General features: G+C 33.5%; 2 protein-coding genes across 2 annotated transcripts; one reads left to right on the top strand and one right to left on the bottom strand.

Moving 5' to 3' along the window:
- The first annotated feature begins 3,431 nt into the window (after positions 1–3,431).
- LOC111292079 (transcription factor MYB44-like) lies at positions 3,432–5,121 on the top strand. Its single transcript, XM_022884274.2, has one exon. The coding sequence runs from the start codon at positions 3,931–3,933 to the stop codon at positions 4,855–4,857; it is 927 nt and encodes a 308-aa protein (XP_022740009.1). The 5' UTR covers positions 3,432–3,930; the 3' UTR covers positions 4,858–5,121.
- A 1,696-nt stretch (positions 5,122–6,817) lies between these two features.
- On the bottom strand, positions 6,818–13,270 carry HMA1 (heavy metal atpase 1). The gene is made up of 13 exons (XM_022884427.2): positions 12,726–13,270; positions 12,278–12,428; positions 12,010–12,194; positions 11,756–11,902; positions 11,346–11,541; positions 10,917–11,029; positions 9,728–9,969; positions 9,392–9,497; positions 8,523–8,687; positions 7,822–8,038; positions 7,454–7,641; positions 7,290–7,376; positions 6,818–7,142 (listed from the first exon to the last, which is right to left on the bottom strand). Exons 1-13 carry the CDS (start codon positions 13,209–13,211, stop codon positions 6,963–6,965), a joined length of 2,463 nt encoding a protein of 820 aa, XP_022740162.2. The 5' UTR covers positions 13,212–13,270; the 3' UTR covers positions 6,818–6,962.
- Between the last annotated feature and the right edge of the window lie 4,261 nt (positions 13,271–17,531).

Genomic DNA, 17,531 nt, shown 5'->3' with positions numbered 1-17,531 from the left:
AAAATTTACATTTTACATTTTTTGATATAATTTTTAAAAATAATCGTATGAATATATTAAATAAAAACTTTTTCATTATAAGGTATAGTATATATAAGATAAGTATATGGTTAGTTTTTTTTTTTTTTTTAATGCAATTTGAAGATGTAAGGAGAAATTAATAAGAGAAGAGGCAACATTGAAGCAAATATCTTAACAATTTAGTCATAATTTTTAAAATTATTTTTAACAAACTTCAAATAAAATTTAAATTTGTTTAACATTTTTGTTAATGGCGTTTTGAGTATAGATGAGTTGCGTGATGATTTAGAGGATGAGCAAGGATTAATTTGTATTTGCAACAAAAAAAATACAATTAAGGGATGTTGGAGTTGATTCTCTTAAATATGTTTCGATACTTTAATAAGTTAAATAAGTTATAAAGAATGTGAAGGGAAGTTAGAAAAAAAATATTCATAATATTTTATCTAGATCTCTTTTTTACCTTTTATATAAAATAATAGGTGGTGATGTGATTAGGGTTTTAATAATTGATGAGATATTTATGTGGAATTCGAAAAATTATTATGTATGTAAATGTAGGTTATATTTAATGATCTCAAATTATAATGAATTGCATTTATTAATTTTAGCTAAATTGAAGGCCAGTTGATGTATTATGAGATGATATCCTGATAGAATGTTAGTGGTGATAGTTACACGAATTTTTTTTATAAAAGAAAAAGTGGAGGCTAGCCCATGTTATTACGAGAAGTTTGAATGTCAATTCTCTTTAATATAGACTTCATAGTTGGGTATTTACTAATTTGGTGAGCATGAAAGTTGATTTTATTGGTTTAATAGGTATAGCAACTTTCAAAATCTTGCTCAAAGCTAATCTCAATTTATTCAAATCCAAATAGGTCAAATACCTAAAAAAATGTTAAATATTAAAAATATTTTTATATTATTTAAAATTTAAACATATTTTAAAATTAAGTTCATATAAAAGTAAATTTTATTAATAAATGATCTTAAAAATCTCTATTCAAAGTGTCAATATCTGATGCCAAAAAAAAAATAGTTCTTAAATTATATTAAAACATTTAATATGATATAAAAATTTTAAAAATTTTTAATATGATATTTAAATTATGAATTTATTAATAATATAGTACTTAAAAAATTATTTATTTATCATGTATCATTATTTTAAATTAATTACATTAGATTTAACTATCACATTAATTTACAATTTTATAATTCAAATATTACATTAAAAATATTTTAAATTTAAATATTATATTAAATATTTCACTATAATATCATTAAAAAAAAATTCAATACCTAACATAAATTGAACCAACCAAACCTATGAGCTTAACCGCTTACAGGTCTAATTGTGAATTATTTAACACCGGTATTGACTCTTCAGCCTGCATAAAAATAACCATTTGGTATTTGGGTTGCTTGTAATTCAAACAAACAATTGATTTCATGCTGCAAGCAACTTTCACTTTCATTAGCTTCACATTTTTCAATCACGAATGAGAGGAATGTAGTACATCTGGAGGTACATTTCATTTTTTTACACGCCTCTTTACTCCTGCATTTATAGGCCGATTATATTAGCCGCTTAATTATTTTCTCTATGCCACTAGACTTGAAAAAGAAAAATGGAGCTATGTAAATTACTAATACATATAATTAAGCCAGATGTTGCTCATAAATATTTTCGCTATGTGAAAAATTTTGTTAAGTACTTGAATAAATAAATAAGGATGGAGAATTATGGGGAAATTAAAAATGATATTTTTTTTTCTTTTTCTAAAAACAAAGAAAAATTCTTCCGTATTTGAGGTTGGAAAATTAATAAAACAGTTAAGTCTTGACAAGGAATTTAATGTTGGCAACTATATTGTCCACCAAGCATCGCCACCGACCCAAGGTCCCAAGTCAATATATAATTTTCTTTTGAAAAAGAAAAGAAAAAATTTATTAACCAAAAATAAATCGGAGAAAAAATAAATTATTAATTAAAAAAAAAATCCAATACCATTCTTTCCTTCACACCAAACAACAAGTATTAGGTGGTAGGTACGATGTACGAGTAACAGAAATGGGTACGATCGCTGCATCATATCTTCTTCATTTAATACAACCCCTTAATCAGATTTTTTAATTAATTATTAATTAATCACTCCCTTAACCCCACCTTTAATTGATTTATTTAATTTTAAAAAATCCGTTAATTTAGTTTCAAAAGGAAGGTAGCTGGAAACTGCCTGGGAAGGAGTGGCGTTGGTGCGTGTGCATTTTGAACAATTTACGGGGTTGCTTTAGGGGTTCCGTACAGGTAAAGGCAAAGCAAAGAAAGCAAAAAGGTGTGAGGAGAAAGGGATGGATGACGGACAAGTGGCTGTTAAATAATAGAGACCGTTAAAGGTGTGGCAGGTTTACAGGCTGGACCTGACAGGAAAGCAGTAATGATTCGCCCTCCGATTCGGCGACCAATCTTGTCGTTTTGCTCCAGCTCAGCATTTCCGTGCGGCCGTTTAATTTTTTTTCAAGCTGCTACTTGGATTTAAAAAGAAAAAACAATTGGCAAAGCAAAGAAAAATCCCACACGAAAATGCTGTACAGGCTGGCGTCCCCAGTCAAACTCAGACTCAAACCTTACCCAACCGTTATCATCTTTATCTCTTACAATATTAATTTTTAATTAAATATTTTATTTTTTCGTGATAAATTATGGTACGCAGACTGCGGTTTTGTCTCTATAACTTCCAGAACAGTGAATAGGAAGAAACCGTATTCTACTCTCTTAGTGTGGAGCGTGTCAGCACTCTCGCCAAAACTCTAAGGAAGCTTCTTCCGAAATCCTCTAATTTTTATCGGAAAGGAGATGTGGGTGACTGGGAGTACCCAATTTCGATATTTCCACGTCTCTAAAGTAGCTGGTTTTGCAATTTGTCGTGTACCCTAATTCTAGTGAAGCATTAAAATACAATATTTGTTTTTATGAAAAAATAATTAATAGAATTTATTGAAATAACTTTGAATTTTGGTGAAAAAAATTGATTGACGGTTGAAGCGTAATGTGTGTCAACCACAAAAACCGACAATAAAAGAACATCAAAGTAGTATTTTAAAAAGCATTTTGACAGTTAAATTAATCAAATATTAAAAAAAATAATGAGAGAGAAATTTAATAAAAAATAGAGTAAAAAATAATGTATGTTTGGTTTTGATTTTGATTTTTTATATTTTAAAAATTATGATATAATTAATTAAATAAATAATTTTTATTAGAAGTTATTTGTAAGCACTAACAAAGTGATAATTATTATCAAGATATTATTGATGTGATAATTAAAATATAATAATTTGATAATTCATAAAAAATTAATTTATAAATATTTATATTAAAGATTGTAAAAGAAAATGACGCTTCAACTGAGAGGGTAAATTGAATTCGAATAATGATGGTACCGAAGAGAAGCCAAAGTTTCGTCCGCTCCACTCCATGCAAATGCAATAATTATTAATTCTCAAAAGTTTTATCTGTACAAACACAAAGAGAGTGGGACAGACGCTCCCATGTTAGAGAGTGTCAAAAAAGTGCAAAAAGAAAAAAAAAAGATATTAAGACAGAGTGACTTATGTAAATCAGTGCAGTTCAGATGTGACGCGTGTCCGTTGGCCAGCTGTATCCCAAACCCTTTCCCCCAACCGTTTAACTGGAACAATCGGTGGCCATAACGCTTCTCCTGTCTTTACCCTTCTCCGCTTTAACCGGTTACTTCCCTCTCCTCTCTTATATATACCCCCGTTCGGTATAGCTCACCCTTTGTCGCCCTTGAAGCTCCAAATAAAAAAAAAAAAAAAGAAAACCCGTATAACACATCCAAAGCACCAAAATTTCCTTTGCATGCTTTTAAATCTGATTTCATGGCTGTAACAAGCACATCAAACGGAAAAGAAATGGATCGGATCAAAGGTCCATGGAGCCCCGAAGAAGATGATTTGCTCCAAAAACTGGTTCAAAAACATGGCCCCAGAAACTGGTCTTTGATCAGCAAATCAATCCCGGGTCGATCCGGGAAATCCTGTCGACTCCGATGGTGCAATCAACTGTCACCTCAAGTTGAGCACCGGGCCTTCACCCCCGAAGAAGACGAGACCATCATCAGAGCTCATGTCCGGTTCGGTAATAAGTGGGCCACCATAGCCCGGCTCCTCAACGGTCGTACCGATAACGCCATTAAAAACCACTGGAATTCAACGCTAAAACGTAAGTGCTTGTCGGTTGGGGAAGAATGTAATTTTATTTCTAACGGAGGGTATGATGGTAATTTGGGAGGGGAAGAGCGACAGCCGTTGAAAAGATCGGTGAGTGCTGGGCTTTACATGAGCCCAGGAAGCCCATCGGGATCCGATATGAGCGATTCTAGTGTTCCCGTTTTATCAACTTCACACGTGTACAAGCCCATCCCAAGGACCGGCGCGGTTAACGTTGATGTCAATGTTATGCCAGCTGGAACCGAAGCGGCGTCGTCTTCTAACGATCCACCGACTTCACTGAGCCTGTCTTTACCAGGGGCCGAGTCATGCGAGGTGTCAACCCATCCAATTACGGAGTCAACTCAGGTGAGGAGCGAAGCGAAAAGCGAAGAAAGGGGAGGTGGAGTGATGGGGTTCAGTGCGGATTTTATGGCGGTGATGCAAGAGATGATAAGGGTGGAGGTGAGGAATTACATGGTGCAGATGCAGCAACAAAACGGCGGGGTTGCAGGAGGGGGAATGGGTATGATGTTGGACGGTGGATTTAGGAATGTTATGGCTATGAACCGAGTTGGGGTGAGCAAGATTGAGTAAACTTTTTTCAAAAGTCGAGAGAGGCAAAAGAAGAGGAAAAACAGCGCTTCTGTTTTTTCTTAATATGGGAATAATAATTTTGGTTAATGTACAGAGACTGAGAGAGAGGGGTTAAAAGGGGAAAATGAGAAGAAAAAAATGGACCTTTAAAAAAAAAACCTGTCTCTTGATCTTGTTCTTAGTAGATTTTAGGGAACAATGAAAATGGAAGAAAAGTGAATGAGAAGCAAAAAAAAAAAGGAAAAACATCCTTTTAAATTTCAATCTAAGCTCTTTTAATCGTCTTTCTTATTGGAATTTTTTTTCTTACCTAAATTTAAATCATTTTTATATGTAAATTCAAAGAATTTCTGAGCTCGGAAAGTCTACATGGTTAATATTTTTTTGCTTGTTTATGTTAGGAACTGAAAACTAAACGGAAAGATAACTGGGCTTACCGATTGTAATATTTTTATTTTAGTTTTTTTTTTATTTGTTTTTAATTTAAGTAAGAAAAAAATAGATCAAATAAAGCAGACAACTGTCAAGTTTTAAACCTGTTTCTGAAATTTAGGAACTTCCAAAAATTTGACTAGTGTTCTTTCTTTGGATCATAACCATGAAACTTTCTGGAATTTGAATCAGACACGTTTGATTGTTTGATTTGAATGATCTTAAGGCACCTAAAAAAAAGAGAACTACACGCCAAGAAAGGGCAAAGGAACTGAAAGAAGAAAAATACTTTATTTATTTATTTAAAATTATTGATAAAAGATAACGATGATAGCTTATTGGTTGCGCCTGAAGGTCAACGAAAATATCTCAGATGTATCCAAATACGGCATTGGTGAAGATGATCAGAGCCGTCACTACTTTTTTATTGAGTTGTTCAAAGTAAAAAACAAATTATTGCTTAACGAATTCGGCTTTTTTCAAAGTTTTCACATTAGATTTTAACAAAATTAGACGACAAATTGTTGCAATCAATAAATGAAACAGTGTGAAATTATCTAAAAAAAAAAAGAAAAAAGTATGGGCATGGACGTTAAGAGCGTAGCAAGTTGGGAAAAGAATAAAAACATGGGGCGGTTAGAGAAAGGTAGTTGGTATGAAGCTGTGGCAGTTGGGCGAGAAGTTTGGTTAAAAAGTCCAATTAATTAAATTAATAGAAAATTTTTAATTTTTATTAAAACACTTTTATTATTTGATAAATTTTTTATAAATAAATTCGATTAATTTTGATTTTCAAAAGGTTTTTTTTTTAGGTAACAATGATATGAATTACTATAGCATATAATCAATAATCATTGGTGAACCAATTATGCATATATAATATATGCCCAGTATGTACATACAATAGAAGGCCTCTCCAAGTCACCTTACAAGGCCACTGAATAAACCTCATCTCAGAAAAATAAAATAAAATTTATCTATAATCTATAATTACAAGTTATAGGGGAAAAAATTTCCAGGGTTCAGTGAGCACTTGGAAAAGCAAACCTAACAGAATAGTTTCCCACAATGAGGTGCCTTAGAAAAGCCTTTTGATCAAAATCAGTAAGGCTTATAAGAATAAAACTCTCAAGTTATCGGTTAGGTGAAAACTGGATGTAAGTTACATAAAAACTTCAGAGTATAATTCGGTTACTTTATACAATCACACTTAAAACTTAAGATTCATAATTCAATACTTGCATTTAAGAGAAAAACTGAAGTTTCTGCATGGGTATGGGCGTTGAGTAGGAAAGTTATAGCAAATTGGGAAAAAGAAAAAACATGGGGCAGGGTACTTTAAAGATTCAGGATTAACTAGCTTTTGGAAGTTCTTCAGAATTTGAAACAAATTTAAACAAGAGGAACGTGGAAAAGAACAGATCATTCATTCTCAGTAATACATGGAAATCGCGTTGAGGCAATAATTCAACGGGAAGAGCTGGTTGAAACAACTTAGGAGTCAAAGTTCTAAATGCTGTGCAGAGCCTTAAATAAACCTTTTTATTTGATTAATGTATCAACTTTTTACAATTTTTGGGTTCCTTTTTATGGACAACAATATGAGAATAAGCACTCTCAACTATAAAAATAAATAGGAAACAATTTTCTCAAAATCTAAGCTAAGCGTTAGTTTACAAAGGTACGGTCTGGGTCGAACCTGAAGTAGTGCTGTTATGTCTCAATAATGCGAGTTTTGATTTGAGTTTACCGATCAAAAGCAATAGATCCTGCGCCCAGGACCAAGAGGGGTCATTTAGAGCACGGATAGAATTGAGGCAAACAAGAAGAGTACCACCTTCGTGCAGGAGAACCTGTATAGTACACAAAGAAAGAAGAGTGGTTTATCAGACTAAGATTGAGAAATCTTTATTTCTATCAGATTCATAACGTAGAGTCCAACATACATGTATAAGTAGATGAAATATGTACGAAAGACCAATCATCAAAATTGATCATACCGTTAACCACAGAGGAAGAAACCCCAAGACTGAAGGAAGAGAGGCCAAGATTATACAAGTTAAGGCAAGGGCCACATTTTGCTTGACCTGCAAGCAAATTTCCATAAAGAATTCTTGCATACATGATCAAAGAACAAAACATGAAGAAGGGATTAACTGAGCACCAGCGAAGTTGTTTGGCGAGCCTTGGCTATACTGAATGGAACACCCGAAAGGTTGTCCTGCAGCAAAAGGACATCTGCAACTGCTGTAGCGGTGGCACTAGCACGATGAGCTAATACAATTCCAACAGTTGCAGCAGCAAGAGCTGGTGCATCATTGATACCTTCACCTACCATGATCAAACCTCCCCCTGCCATGAAGGCAAACAAAATGTAACTAGCTCTTTTGGCTGAATTCCTTTTTAATACAGACAGTAATCTTGGACATTATTGACATAATAATTTGATGTCCACCACGTTAGGTAGGACTTTTGACACCAAATATCAACTGAATAAAAAGATATTGAACTTGAGAAGAATCCAGGGCTCACCAATATCCCTCGAAATCTTTTTCACATGATTGAGTTTATCCTCTGGCTTTAGGCTGCAATAGACTTCATTTATGCCCACAGCATTAGCAACTCTCCAGGCACTTGACTTGTGATCACCTGTTAACATCATTACTCGGAGTTTTGCTTGATCTCTCAATTCAGAAATAACATCTAAAACCCCCGGTCTAGGCCTATCCTCGAGGTGAATCAAAGTCACCTGCACAGACACATTGGATAACTCAATTTAGTGTTGACATGATAAATAATTGATGAAAGAAAAACATGATGCTGCAAATGGCACAAATCCAACAAGTAGTCTATGGAATATTCATTCAGTTTAACTATTGACCTCTTATAAAAAATGCAGTTGTATAGATAAAAGAGTTAAATAATATGCATACAGAGCATGCAGTTAACAACTTTAAGGACAGATGGTTTAGAGTTAGATATAGTGTTTTGTGCATATGCATTGTCGTACCACACACATCTTTCTGATTCTTTTAACACCCAATGCAGATGCATCTGCTTGTATGAGTAATACAAAAAAACTAGTACATATTTCGTAAATTTTTTTTTTTTTTTTTTCTGAAAGATAAACAGAAGATAGCTCACTTGTGTCTTGATATCTCAAATGCACGTATGTCATGATGTCAGTGTCAAATATGACGAGCAAAACAACTAACACGAGATGGGAGCCACACCTTTTCATTAACAGATAGAGCTGCATGAACAAAGTCACTTCCATAAGAAGAAGCATTAACAGCTGCCCTAATCTTCCTTGATTCATCTTCAGATTCACAAAGTGAAGTGATAAACTCTACAGAACCAAGCGATGCTTTCAACATTTTACCTCCTCTAGTTCCTGACTGTTACAAAAGTAGAAATGATTATAAGTTTGGGAACACGTTGAAAAATATGATGGTTTTAATGTAAAAGAAGGAAAGTTAGCAAAGACTTCGCTGTGAATAAATCCTATGCTCGGTTTCTTTATCATATTTCAAAGGTATGAGTCTTGTATTAAGATTTAAATATAATTCAGGTTGAGGAAAATTATTAACTCATCCTTCATTTTGATCATCTGTTGCTTAACATGAAAATTTTGAAGGGATACTAAAGTTTTCTTTTTGGCTTTCTTGTCCTTTTTTAATTTTGTTTGACACTTCCATCTTGATTAATTGATAATAACGTCAATGAAAGGGGCTTTTAATGAAAAGATAACAATGCCTATTGCTTTCCCCCATTTTCTGTCTTTTCCGCAAATAGCTAAAAGACTGTATCCTCTAGTGGAAGAAAGTAAAAATTTCAATAACTTTTAAGTGCCAAATATAAAACCATGGTAGTTTTGCAGAACACAGAAACCCCAGTAGTGAAATTGTAAATCTGCTATGTTATGAATGTACCATAATAGATGAACCGCAAACACAAAGTATAGAGCAAAAAGGAGAATTCAAATGGTTCAGAAATGAAAAAAAGGGTGATGTCAACAAACTTGATGATAACTCCTTTCCCCATTTATATTGAATTTATTATCACTGAGACAAATGAAAAAAGTTAGTAAAAAACACATTACCTTGGCACTGTTGAGAGTAGCAATAAGACCTCTGCCAGGAAAATACTCGAAACTTTCAACAGAAACAGAAGGAAGATCTTTCCCTATGCTATGGTCTACAACCGCCCTGCAATAAAAGGAATGATAAATACCTTTTTTTGTTCAAGGAATGATAAATACTTTGAAGGACAATAGTTTATAAAAGAAATATGACAATCGTTAAATCTCAATGACAAGGTGAGTAGAAATTACTTATCGCCCTCAGCAACTTATTAGAAAGCCATAGTCACAGAATGAGTTACATGGAACACAGGGACTTAACGTACAAATGATAGACATATTTGTTTTATGCAATACCTTCCAATAGGATGAGTAGTACCCTTCTCCATGGCAGCTGCTACTGCAAGTGCTTCTACTTCACAGCTGGGAATGCAACAGGAAGAGAGTTTTACCTTCTTGTTTCCGATGACATGTCCATAAATTGGCTCAATTGCTTTAAACATCAGCCCTCCAGTTGTCAATGTCCCAGTTTTATCAAATGCAACAGTGTGACAGGAAGCTAGAGCATCTAGCACTTGCCCACCTTTAAGCAATATCCCCTATAAGGAGAGACGGTTAAAATGGCAGTTAGACATAAAGAAGGTCAGGTGTATCTCATGATTCACTTGAAAATTAAGAGTACTTTAATAGTTAAGAATTAGATATAAATCTAGACTTCTATGAGCATCACCAAGTACACAGACTTGTTTCAGCGACCTCTTAGCTATAGCAACAGTCCAAGAAAAGAAAAAGCTAAAATAATAAAAAGACCCTGAACTTTACCACTTTATTTAAATAAGTCCCTATACTTTTATTGTATCCAAATAAGCCCTTAGCCTTTACTTTGTACCCAAATAAGCCCTTAAACTTTAATTTGTATCCAAATAAGCCCTTATGTTTTAATTTGCACCTAAATAAGCTCTTAACATAATTTAATTTGCACCTAAATAAACTCTTAACATAAATCAATCTTTTGTTAGAAATAAGGGCATACTTGGATACAAATTAAAGAATAAGAGATTATTGGGGTACAGTAAAAGTATGAGGACTTATCTAAATAAAGTAGTAAAGTTTAGGGGCTCTTTTAGTATTTTAGCCAAAAGAAAACAGCCAATTAGCTCTAACACAAACTTGTGCAGGTTAAAAATAATCAGGAACATATACACAAAAATACAAAATTTATCAAGTTACTAGAAAAGATTACATAAAAAAGGTTCCTAGAAAAGATGGTTCTACTAATAGTACAATAAGAAAGGCATGTTTTTCAGAACAGAAAACCTATATAAGCTGATTCTACCATAGTAGAGAAAAATAACAATAGTTAAGTTCTCAGTCTGAGGTATCACAATAATGATAATTATAACCATATAGCAATGTGGTTAGCTTCCATTATTATTTTAATAAATGAAAATAATATGTTCACAAACAAGGCTCATATACACTTGAGAAAGACCATGCCGAGACAGAATTTTTGTCTGAACACTCTTTGGTTACATGGGACTGATACCTTTCTTGCACAGGAACTAACTGCAGTAGCATAAGCCAGTGGAGCTACTGCCAAGGCACATGGGGATGCTGCCACCATAAGCCCCAATGCTCTGTACACTGATCCTCTGCAAACTGCATTAACCCAAGCATAAAAAATGGAGAAGGTAACTCAAAATAGAACATTCGCAAGGGCCATATAAATGAATTGTTCAGAGGAAAAGCAAGACAACTAACGCTTCAAACTGAAAAGACTGAAATTATTTTAGCGAGAGTTGATGTAAAGTGGAGTTATCATCAGTTATGGTTACTAAAATTAAGACATGTTAGCAAAGAGGCATTACTGGGAAGATAAAGAGGTGTATACCATGGCTAACAATATTACTGGCACAAGGCAATAGAAAAAAAAAACAAATGTGATCATTGCAAAGCAGCTCGTACTAAGCGTTACCTGCAGTGCTAATGAATGGCCACTTAAAAAGAAAAGGCCCGAGGACTGCGATAGTAACTGACAAAACTACAACCACCTTGCTGTAACGCTCACCAAATTCATCCAACCACCTTTGAAGCTTAGGTTTATTCAATTGTGCTTCTTCAGTTAACTGCACAATCCTGCTAAGCGTTGATTCTTTCCATGTCTTTATGACCTAATATGAAATTAACAACGAAAAAAAAAACAAAGCATAAGATAAGGATGTGAACTAGCAATGACAAACAAACAATGATTCACTCCAAGGAAAACTATTTACTTTTGAAATTAACAATTTCAACATAAAAAAGAAGAACGTGAGTAATCGTTGATAACTTTTTCTACATTTACCCTTCTGAAAAATTCAAATGTTGATAAATTCATAAACACACCTTAACAATCATTCTACCATCCAAATTCCTTGCACCACCGGGAATCCTATCTCCAACTTTTGCCTCGAATGGTTTGATTTCACCAGTCAAATGCTCAATTGTAATAGTAGCACTACCTTGAAACACTTCACAATCTACAGGAACAGCCTAGAAAAATACCAGCCCATACCCTTAAACTTCCATATTATAACATAAATAAAAAAATGTTCAAAATATTAACCCAGTATAACATCCATATTCTTATTATCACAGACCTCACCAATGCCGACCAAAATGTAGGACCCAACGTCGACATCATACACTGGAACACTTCTGTAGGACAAATCAGAAACATCTGGCAAATTATTATCATCCAAATCTAATATAAGTGCAGAATCCGGATAATTTTCCTTCAACTCCTTCACATCCACCATGGAACGGCCAGTGAAAAATTCTTCAGCTGAAATAAACCCACTTTCAGGATCACAACAAAGAAACATAAAATATGCCTCTAAACAAATTTCACCAGCTTGTGAGACTTACCAATGTGAGCCAAATTGAACATTGCAAGAAGCAAGCCTCCTTCCAAGGCATTCCCCATGAAAACAGAGGCAAAGGCCGCGAGTGCCATAAGCACATGAATATTGACTTTTCCACCAGCAATATCAGTAATTGCATCAAGTGCTGCTGAAACCTGACGCATACAAATAAAACGCAATACAATTAAAGCAATTTAAAAAAAAAAAATCAAGGCTTAGCAAGGTTGTTGCTTTTAATACTTAATTTTTGTTTCATCAAGAACTGCTCGACTAAAAATGAGTAAATAGTAAAACCAAATATCGAATCAAACATTATAACTAGGTCTTTCATAAAAAAGTTAAAATTTTTTTATATTTTCAAAAATATTAAAATTTTTTGATATTTTGAAAAATATTACTTTTGATGCAAAAATAATAACCAAAGGGAACTTAAAAAGAGAATTGGGGTTTACCCCAACGAGAGGGAAAGCTAGGAAAAGGAAGGAATTTTGGAGAGGCTTGACGGCTGGTTTGGGGAGCAAGTAAGGGCAAGCAGCAACAGAAATAAACAGTGCGGTGGCGCAGCAGCAAAGCTGAAGGTGCTCCCTCAAGTAATTTGCCAAGTCCACCCATCGGATGGCTTTAGCGAACCCGATCACTGCTCTCTGGGGCCCATTCAACTTACCGTGATCATGATGATGATGGTGGTGGTCGTGGTGATCGTGGTGATGATCATAGTCATGATGATGATGGTGGTGGTCGTCGGCGTGATTAGCGACGCAGCGGATTCGGAGATTGGGGGAATTGAGAGTAAGAAAAAGGGATTTGTGGCGGATGATGAGGGGAGAGAAAAAGAATGGTTTACATTTGAAAGAGTTGAGACGTCCGACGAGTGGTCGTCGGCGTATGGGGCGACCGAGAGGTGAGAATTTGGTAAGTGAAATGGACTGAGTTTCCATTTGATTTCAGCCTCAGGCCATGAATTTTTTGGGTCGCGGCAAAGGCCTTGGCTTGAAACAACGAAAGGGAGAGAGAAAGTATTTATTAATAATAGTATTAGCGAGTGAGTGTGTGGGTATTGGGCGATGGGCATTGGGCAATTGGGTAATGCCAAAGAAAATAATGGCGCATGTTGTAATAAGAGCCACACCATGAGCTCATCTTTACCACATGACTCACGGCAGATGCTTGCTATTTGGTTCGGACAGTGACAGTGATGGGGCTGGTTCGGTCCATGAAGATGGAAGTTTCATTTCGTTTACATTTGGAAGTTTCTACTTTGTTACTGCTTTATTTTATTTTCATTTGTTATATAAAAATGGTGATATAATTAATTAAATATTAACTCAATGGCATGCATGTTGATGATTGGATTTTTAAAAGTTATGGGTTGGATAAGACTTCTACCATAACTCATTATTTGAAGTCACTTAATAATGGTAAGAGATGAAGCTTAAATTAAAATTTTCAAAAGAAAAAATAATGGTATAATTTTTAACTTCATTAATAATTGAGATATTCAAAAAGGTATTTGGGTGGGTTTAAGAACCCTAATACCTTTCTTTGGATTGAATTTTGGATAAAATAATTAGATTAGGTGAAATATGTTGGTTTAAAACTCCAAATTTTAAATTCAGCTCATCTCATATACTCAAATTTAATATTAGTAATAGTATTAGTGTCACCTTTTTATTTTGTTTCGTGCGTGTGTATAAATGGTACTTGAGAGTAAAGTCTAGCTTAGCCCAAAATTGACTTTGACCCATAAATATTATTGTTTCTTTAATGGCAAATGTATTTTCATCAGGCTTCTGTTCATGTTTTCGTCGTTCCAAAGTTTAGTGATGAACTGACGACACAGCTTGGAGAGTTGGTACAAGATATTAAAAACATACGAGTGAGATTGAGGCAGCTCCTTCTAAGGAAGAAGAAGCGAAACTTCGCCGTAGCACAATGAAAAAGAAAGATATCAGAGAAAGTTCCCTGGACTCTTGTAATGGACACTTTATGGAAGACGTTTATGCTAGGATTTTTGTTGAATTTGAAGTAATAAACATAATAATACAAAAGCAATATATACTAATAAACTCACAATAATAAATAATAATTAACAATCAACAATTAATAATATAGAAAAAATAAAACACATCAAAATTTACATAAAAAATCCTTTCGTGTAAAAAAAAAAAAATTACAGACTACAAAAAAATCTCCACTACCAAATAATAGATATACAAAGTTTTTTTCTAATTAAAACTAAAACTAATCAATAACTAGAGAGACAATTGGAGAAATCTCACCAAATAAGTGACTTAATAAATATACTCTGGATTTGTTCCTAGAGAACTTCAAACTCGATCTTCATCATTCAAAATATAGAACTCTGAATCATAAATCTACTAATAAAATTTCAGCTAAATTGGACCACGGATCAACTTTCATTCAACCAACTTTCCCTTCTTTTTTTCTTTCTATTTTTTTGGCTTCTTTTTTCTCTTTTTTTTTTCTAGGTTTGTGGCACCACCTTTTTTTTTTTCACCATAAAACAATCCCACATCTTCTTATTAAGTAGTTAGGGCGCTTTTAAAAAAGCTTAAAAATACAAGGCCCATGACCTTTGAACAGTAAAAAAACTCATGGGGCTGAACCCCACTTTCCTCTAACAATCTCTTATTTTAACCCCATTAGGAGGAGATTCATCACCATAACGGTTTCATTTAGAATTTACCTTGATCAAGAAACTCATTTCGGCTAAGTTAGTGCAGAGCTCAAGCTTCTCCCTAGAAAGTATCTTAGTTAACATATTTGCTATATTCTCATTAGTATGAACTTTCTTTAATAGCATCTCCCTAGAAAGTATCTTTTTTTCTCTCTATTTTTTTGGTTTCTTTTTTCTTTTTTTTTTCTAGGTTTGTGGTGCCACCTTTTTTTTTTCACCATAAAACAATCCCACATCTTTTTATTAAGTAGTTAGGACGCTTTTAAGAAAGCTTAAAAATACAAGGCCCATTGCCTTTGAACAGTAAAAAAACTCATGGGGCTGGACCCCACTTTCCTCTAACAATCTCTCATTCTAACTCCATTAGGAGGAGATTCATCACCATAACAGTTTCATTTAGAATTTACCGTGATCAAGAAACTCATTTCGACTAAGTTAGTGCAGAACTTAAGCTTCTCTCTAAAAAGTATCTTAGTCAACATATTTGCTACATTCTCATTAGTATGGACTTTCTTTAATAGCATCTACTATTTCTCAATCATTGAATGTAACCAGTGATATCTAACATCAATGTGTTTTATTTTAGCATGATACATGGTATTCTTACTCAAATTTAAAGCACTCTGACTATCACAGAATATCACATACTCTTTTTGATTCAATCTCAATTCAAGAAAAAAATATTTTATCCAAAGTATTTCTTTACCTGCTTTGGTTGCTATAATATACTCAGCTTCTGTAGTTGACAAAATAACACACTTCTGTAACTTAGATTGCCAAAACATAGCTTCTCTTGTAAAAGTGAATAAATATCTTGAAATAGATTTTCTACCATTACGATCACCTATTATGTCAGCATCAGTAAACCTTTCTAAAACTGGTTGTGAAACTTCATAACTTAAGCACATTTTTTAGGTGCCCTTCAAATATCTGAAAATCCATTTCACTGTTTCTCAGTGAAACTTTTTCGGATTAAAAAGAAATCTGCTCACTACACCAACTGTATGAGTAATGTTAGGTTATGTATAAACTATAAGATACATTAAAGAACCGACTGCAAAAGAATAAAGAATACTAGACATAGCCAATTACTCTTTTTTAGACACCGATTAAGATTTCTTACTCAAATGAAAATGATTGACAAGTGGATTGCTAACTAATTTAGTATGTTACATGTTGAATCTACTAAGCACCCGTTCAACATATTTTTATGACAACCATAACTTTTAAGCACTTTTATCCCGAATAATGTCCATACTGAAAATCTACTTTGTTGAACTTAAATCCTTCATATCAAAGGATTTATACAATTGTTCTTTCAACTTGCGAACCATATTAACGTCTTATCCTACAATCAATATATCATCAACATATATAAGAGAATAATGAAGTTACCATCAGAGAATTTTTTGACATACACACAAGGATCCGTTACCATTTTTTTATAGCTGTGGTTCACTATAAAAAAATTAAACTTTTTATACCACTATCATAGAGTTTATTTCAAGCCATACAAACTTTTCTTCAGTTTACAAACTAAGTTCTCTTTCTTTTTTACTTTAAAACTCTCAGATTTATTTATATAAATATCCTCCTATAAGTCACCATGTAAGAATGTAGTCTTGATATCAAGTTACTTAAGCTCAATATTCAAACTAGCTGTTAATTTTAGTACCACTCGAATAAAACTCATCTTCACAACTGAAGAGAAAATCTTATCAAAATCGATGCCTGGTTTTTGAGAAAAACCTTTCACCATCAATCGAGCTTTGTACCTCATTAGCTTGTCATCATTTTTTTAACTTGAACATCTATTTATTTTTCAACGACCTTTTTTTTTTTGAAAGTTTAACAAGATTATAAGTACCAATTTTTCGCAATGACTCAATCTCTTTTTTATTGCTTTTAACTAGTGCTTTTTATCCAGAGTAGCCTGCACATTTTAGAAGCTTTCTAGCTCCCCTTCACTGGTAAATAAAATAAAATAAAATATGAACTTGAATATATGATAGATGGCCTGTGCTCTTTAGTAGATTTCTTAGGCTGAAACTCTACACCACCTGATGTCAAAGGTCACTGGTAAATAAAATAAAATATGAACTTGGATACATAATAGATAGCCTATGCTTTTTAGTAAATTTCTTAGGCTGAAACTCTACACCACCTGATGTCAAAGGTAACTCCCTTTGTTCAACATTCTCTGGTGGAAAAGATTGCTCTTCCTGCTCAAAACTAATTGCATCTGGTTCATCATTAGCTGTGGCTGGCTCATTTATATCCTCAAGTTCTATTTTTTACTCATTTTCACTATCTATGGCTCTTTCTTGTAAAAATTTTATTGGTGTTGAAACATTATACTCAATAATAACCCATGTAGTCTTCTCATTTTTCTCAAGGTTTGCTATAATTTTTTTCATAAAAGATCACATATCTGCTTTTGACTATTTTTTTCTTCACTAGATTCTATACCTTGTAACGAAATTCCTCATCACCATAACTTACAAACATGCATTGTGTGGCTTTACTGTCAAGCTTTGACATCTGTTTTTTCGGCACATGC

This window comes from Durio zibethinus, chromosome 10, assembly GCF_047325235.1.
Source record: "Durio zibethinus cultivar Kanyao isolate XHJ-2024 chromosome 10, ASM4732523v1, whole genome shotgun sequence".
Taxonomy (NCBI): domain Eukaryota; kingdom Viridiplantae; phylum Streptophyta; class Magnoliopsida; order Malvales; family Malvaceae; genus Durio; species Durio zibethinus.
Note: the sequence above shows the minus strand (reverse complement) of the source record. Positions and strands in the feature narration are given on the sequence as shown.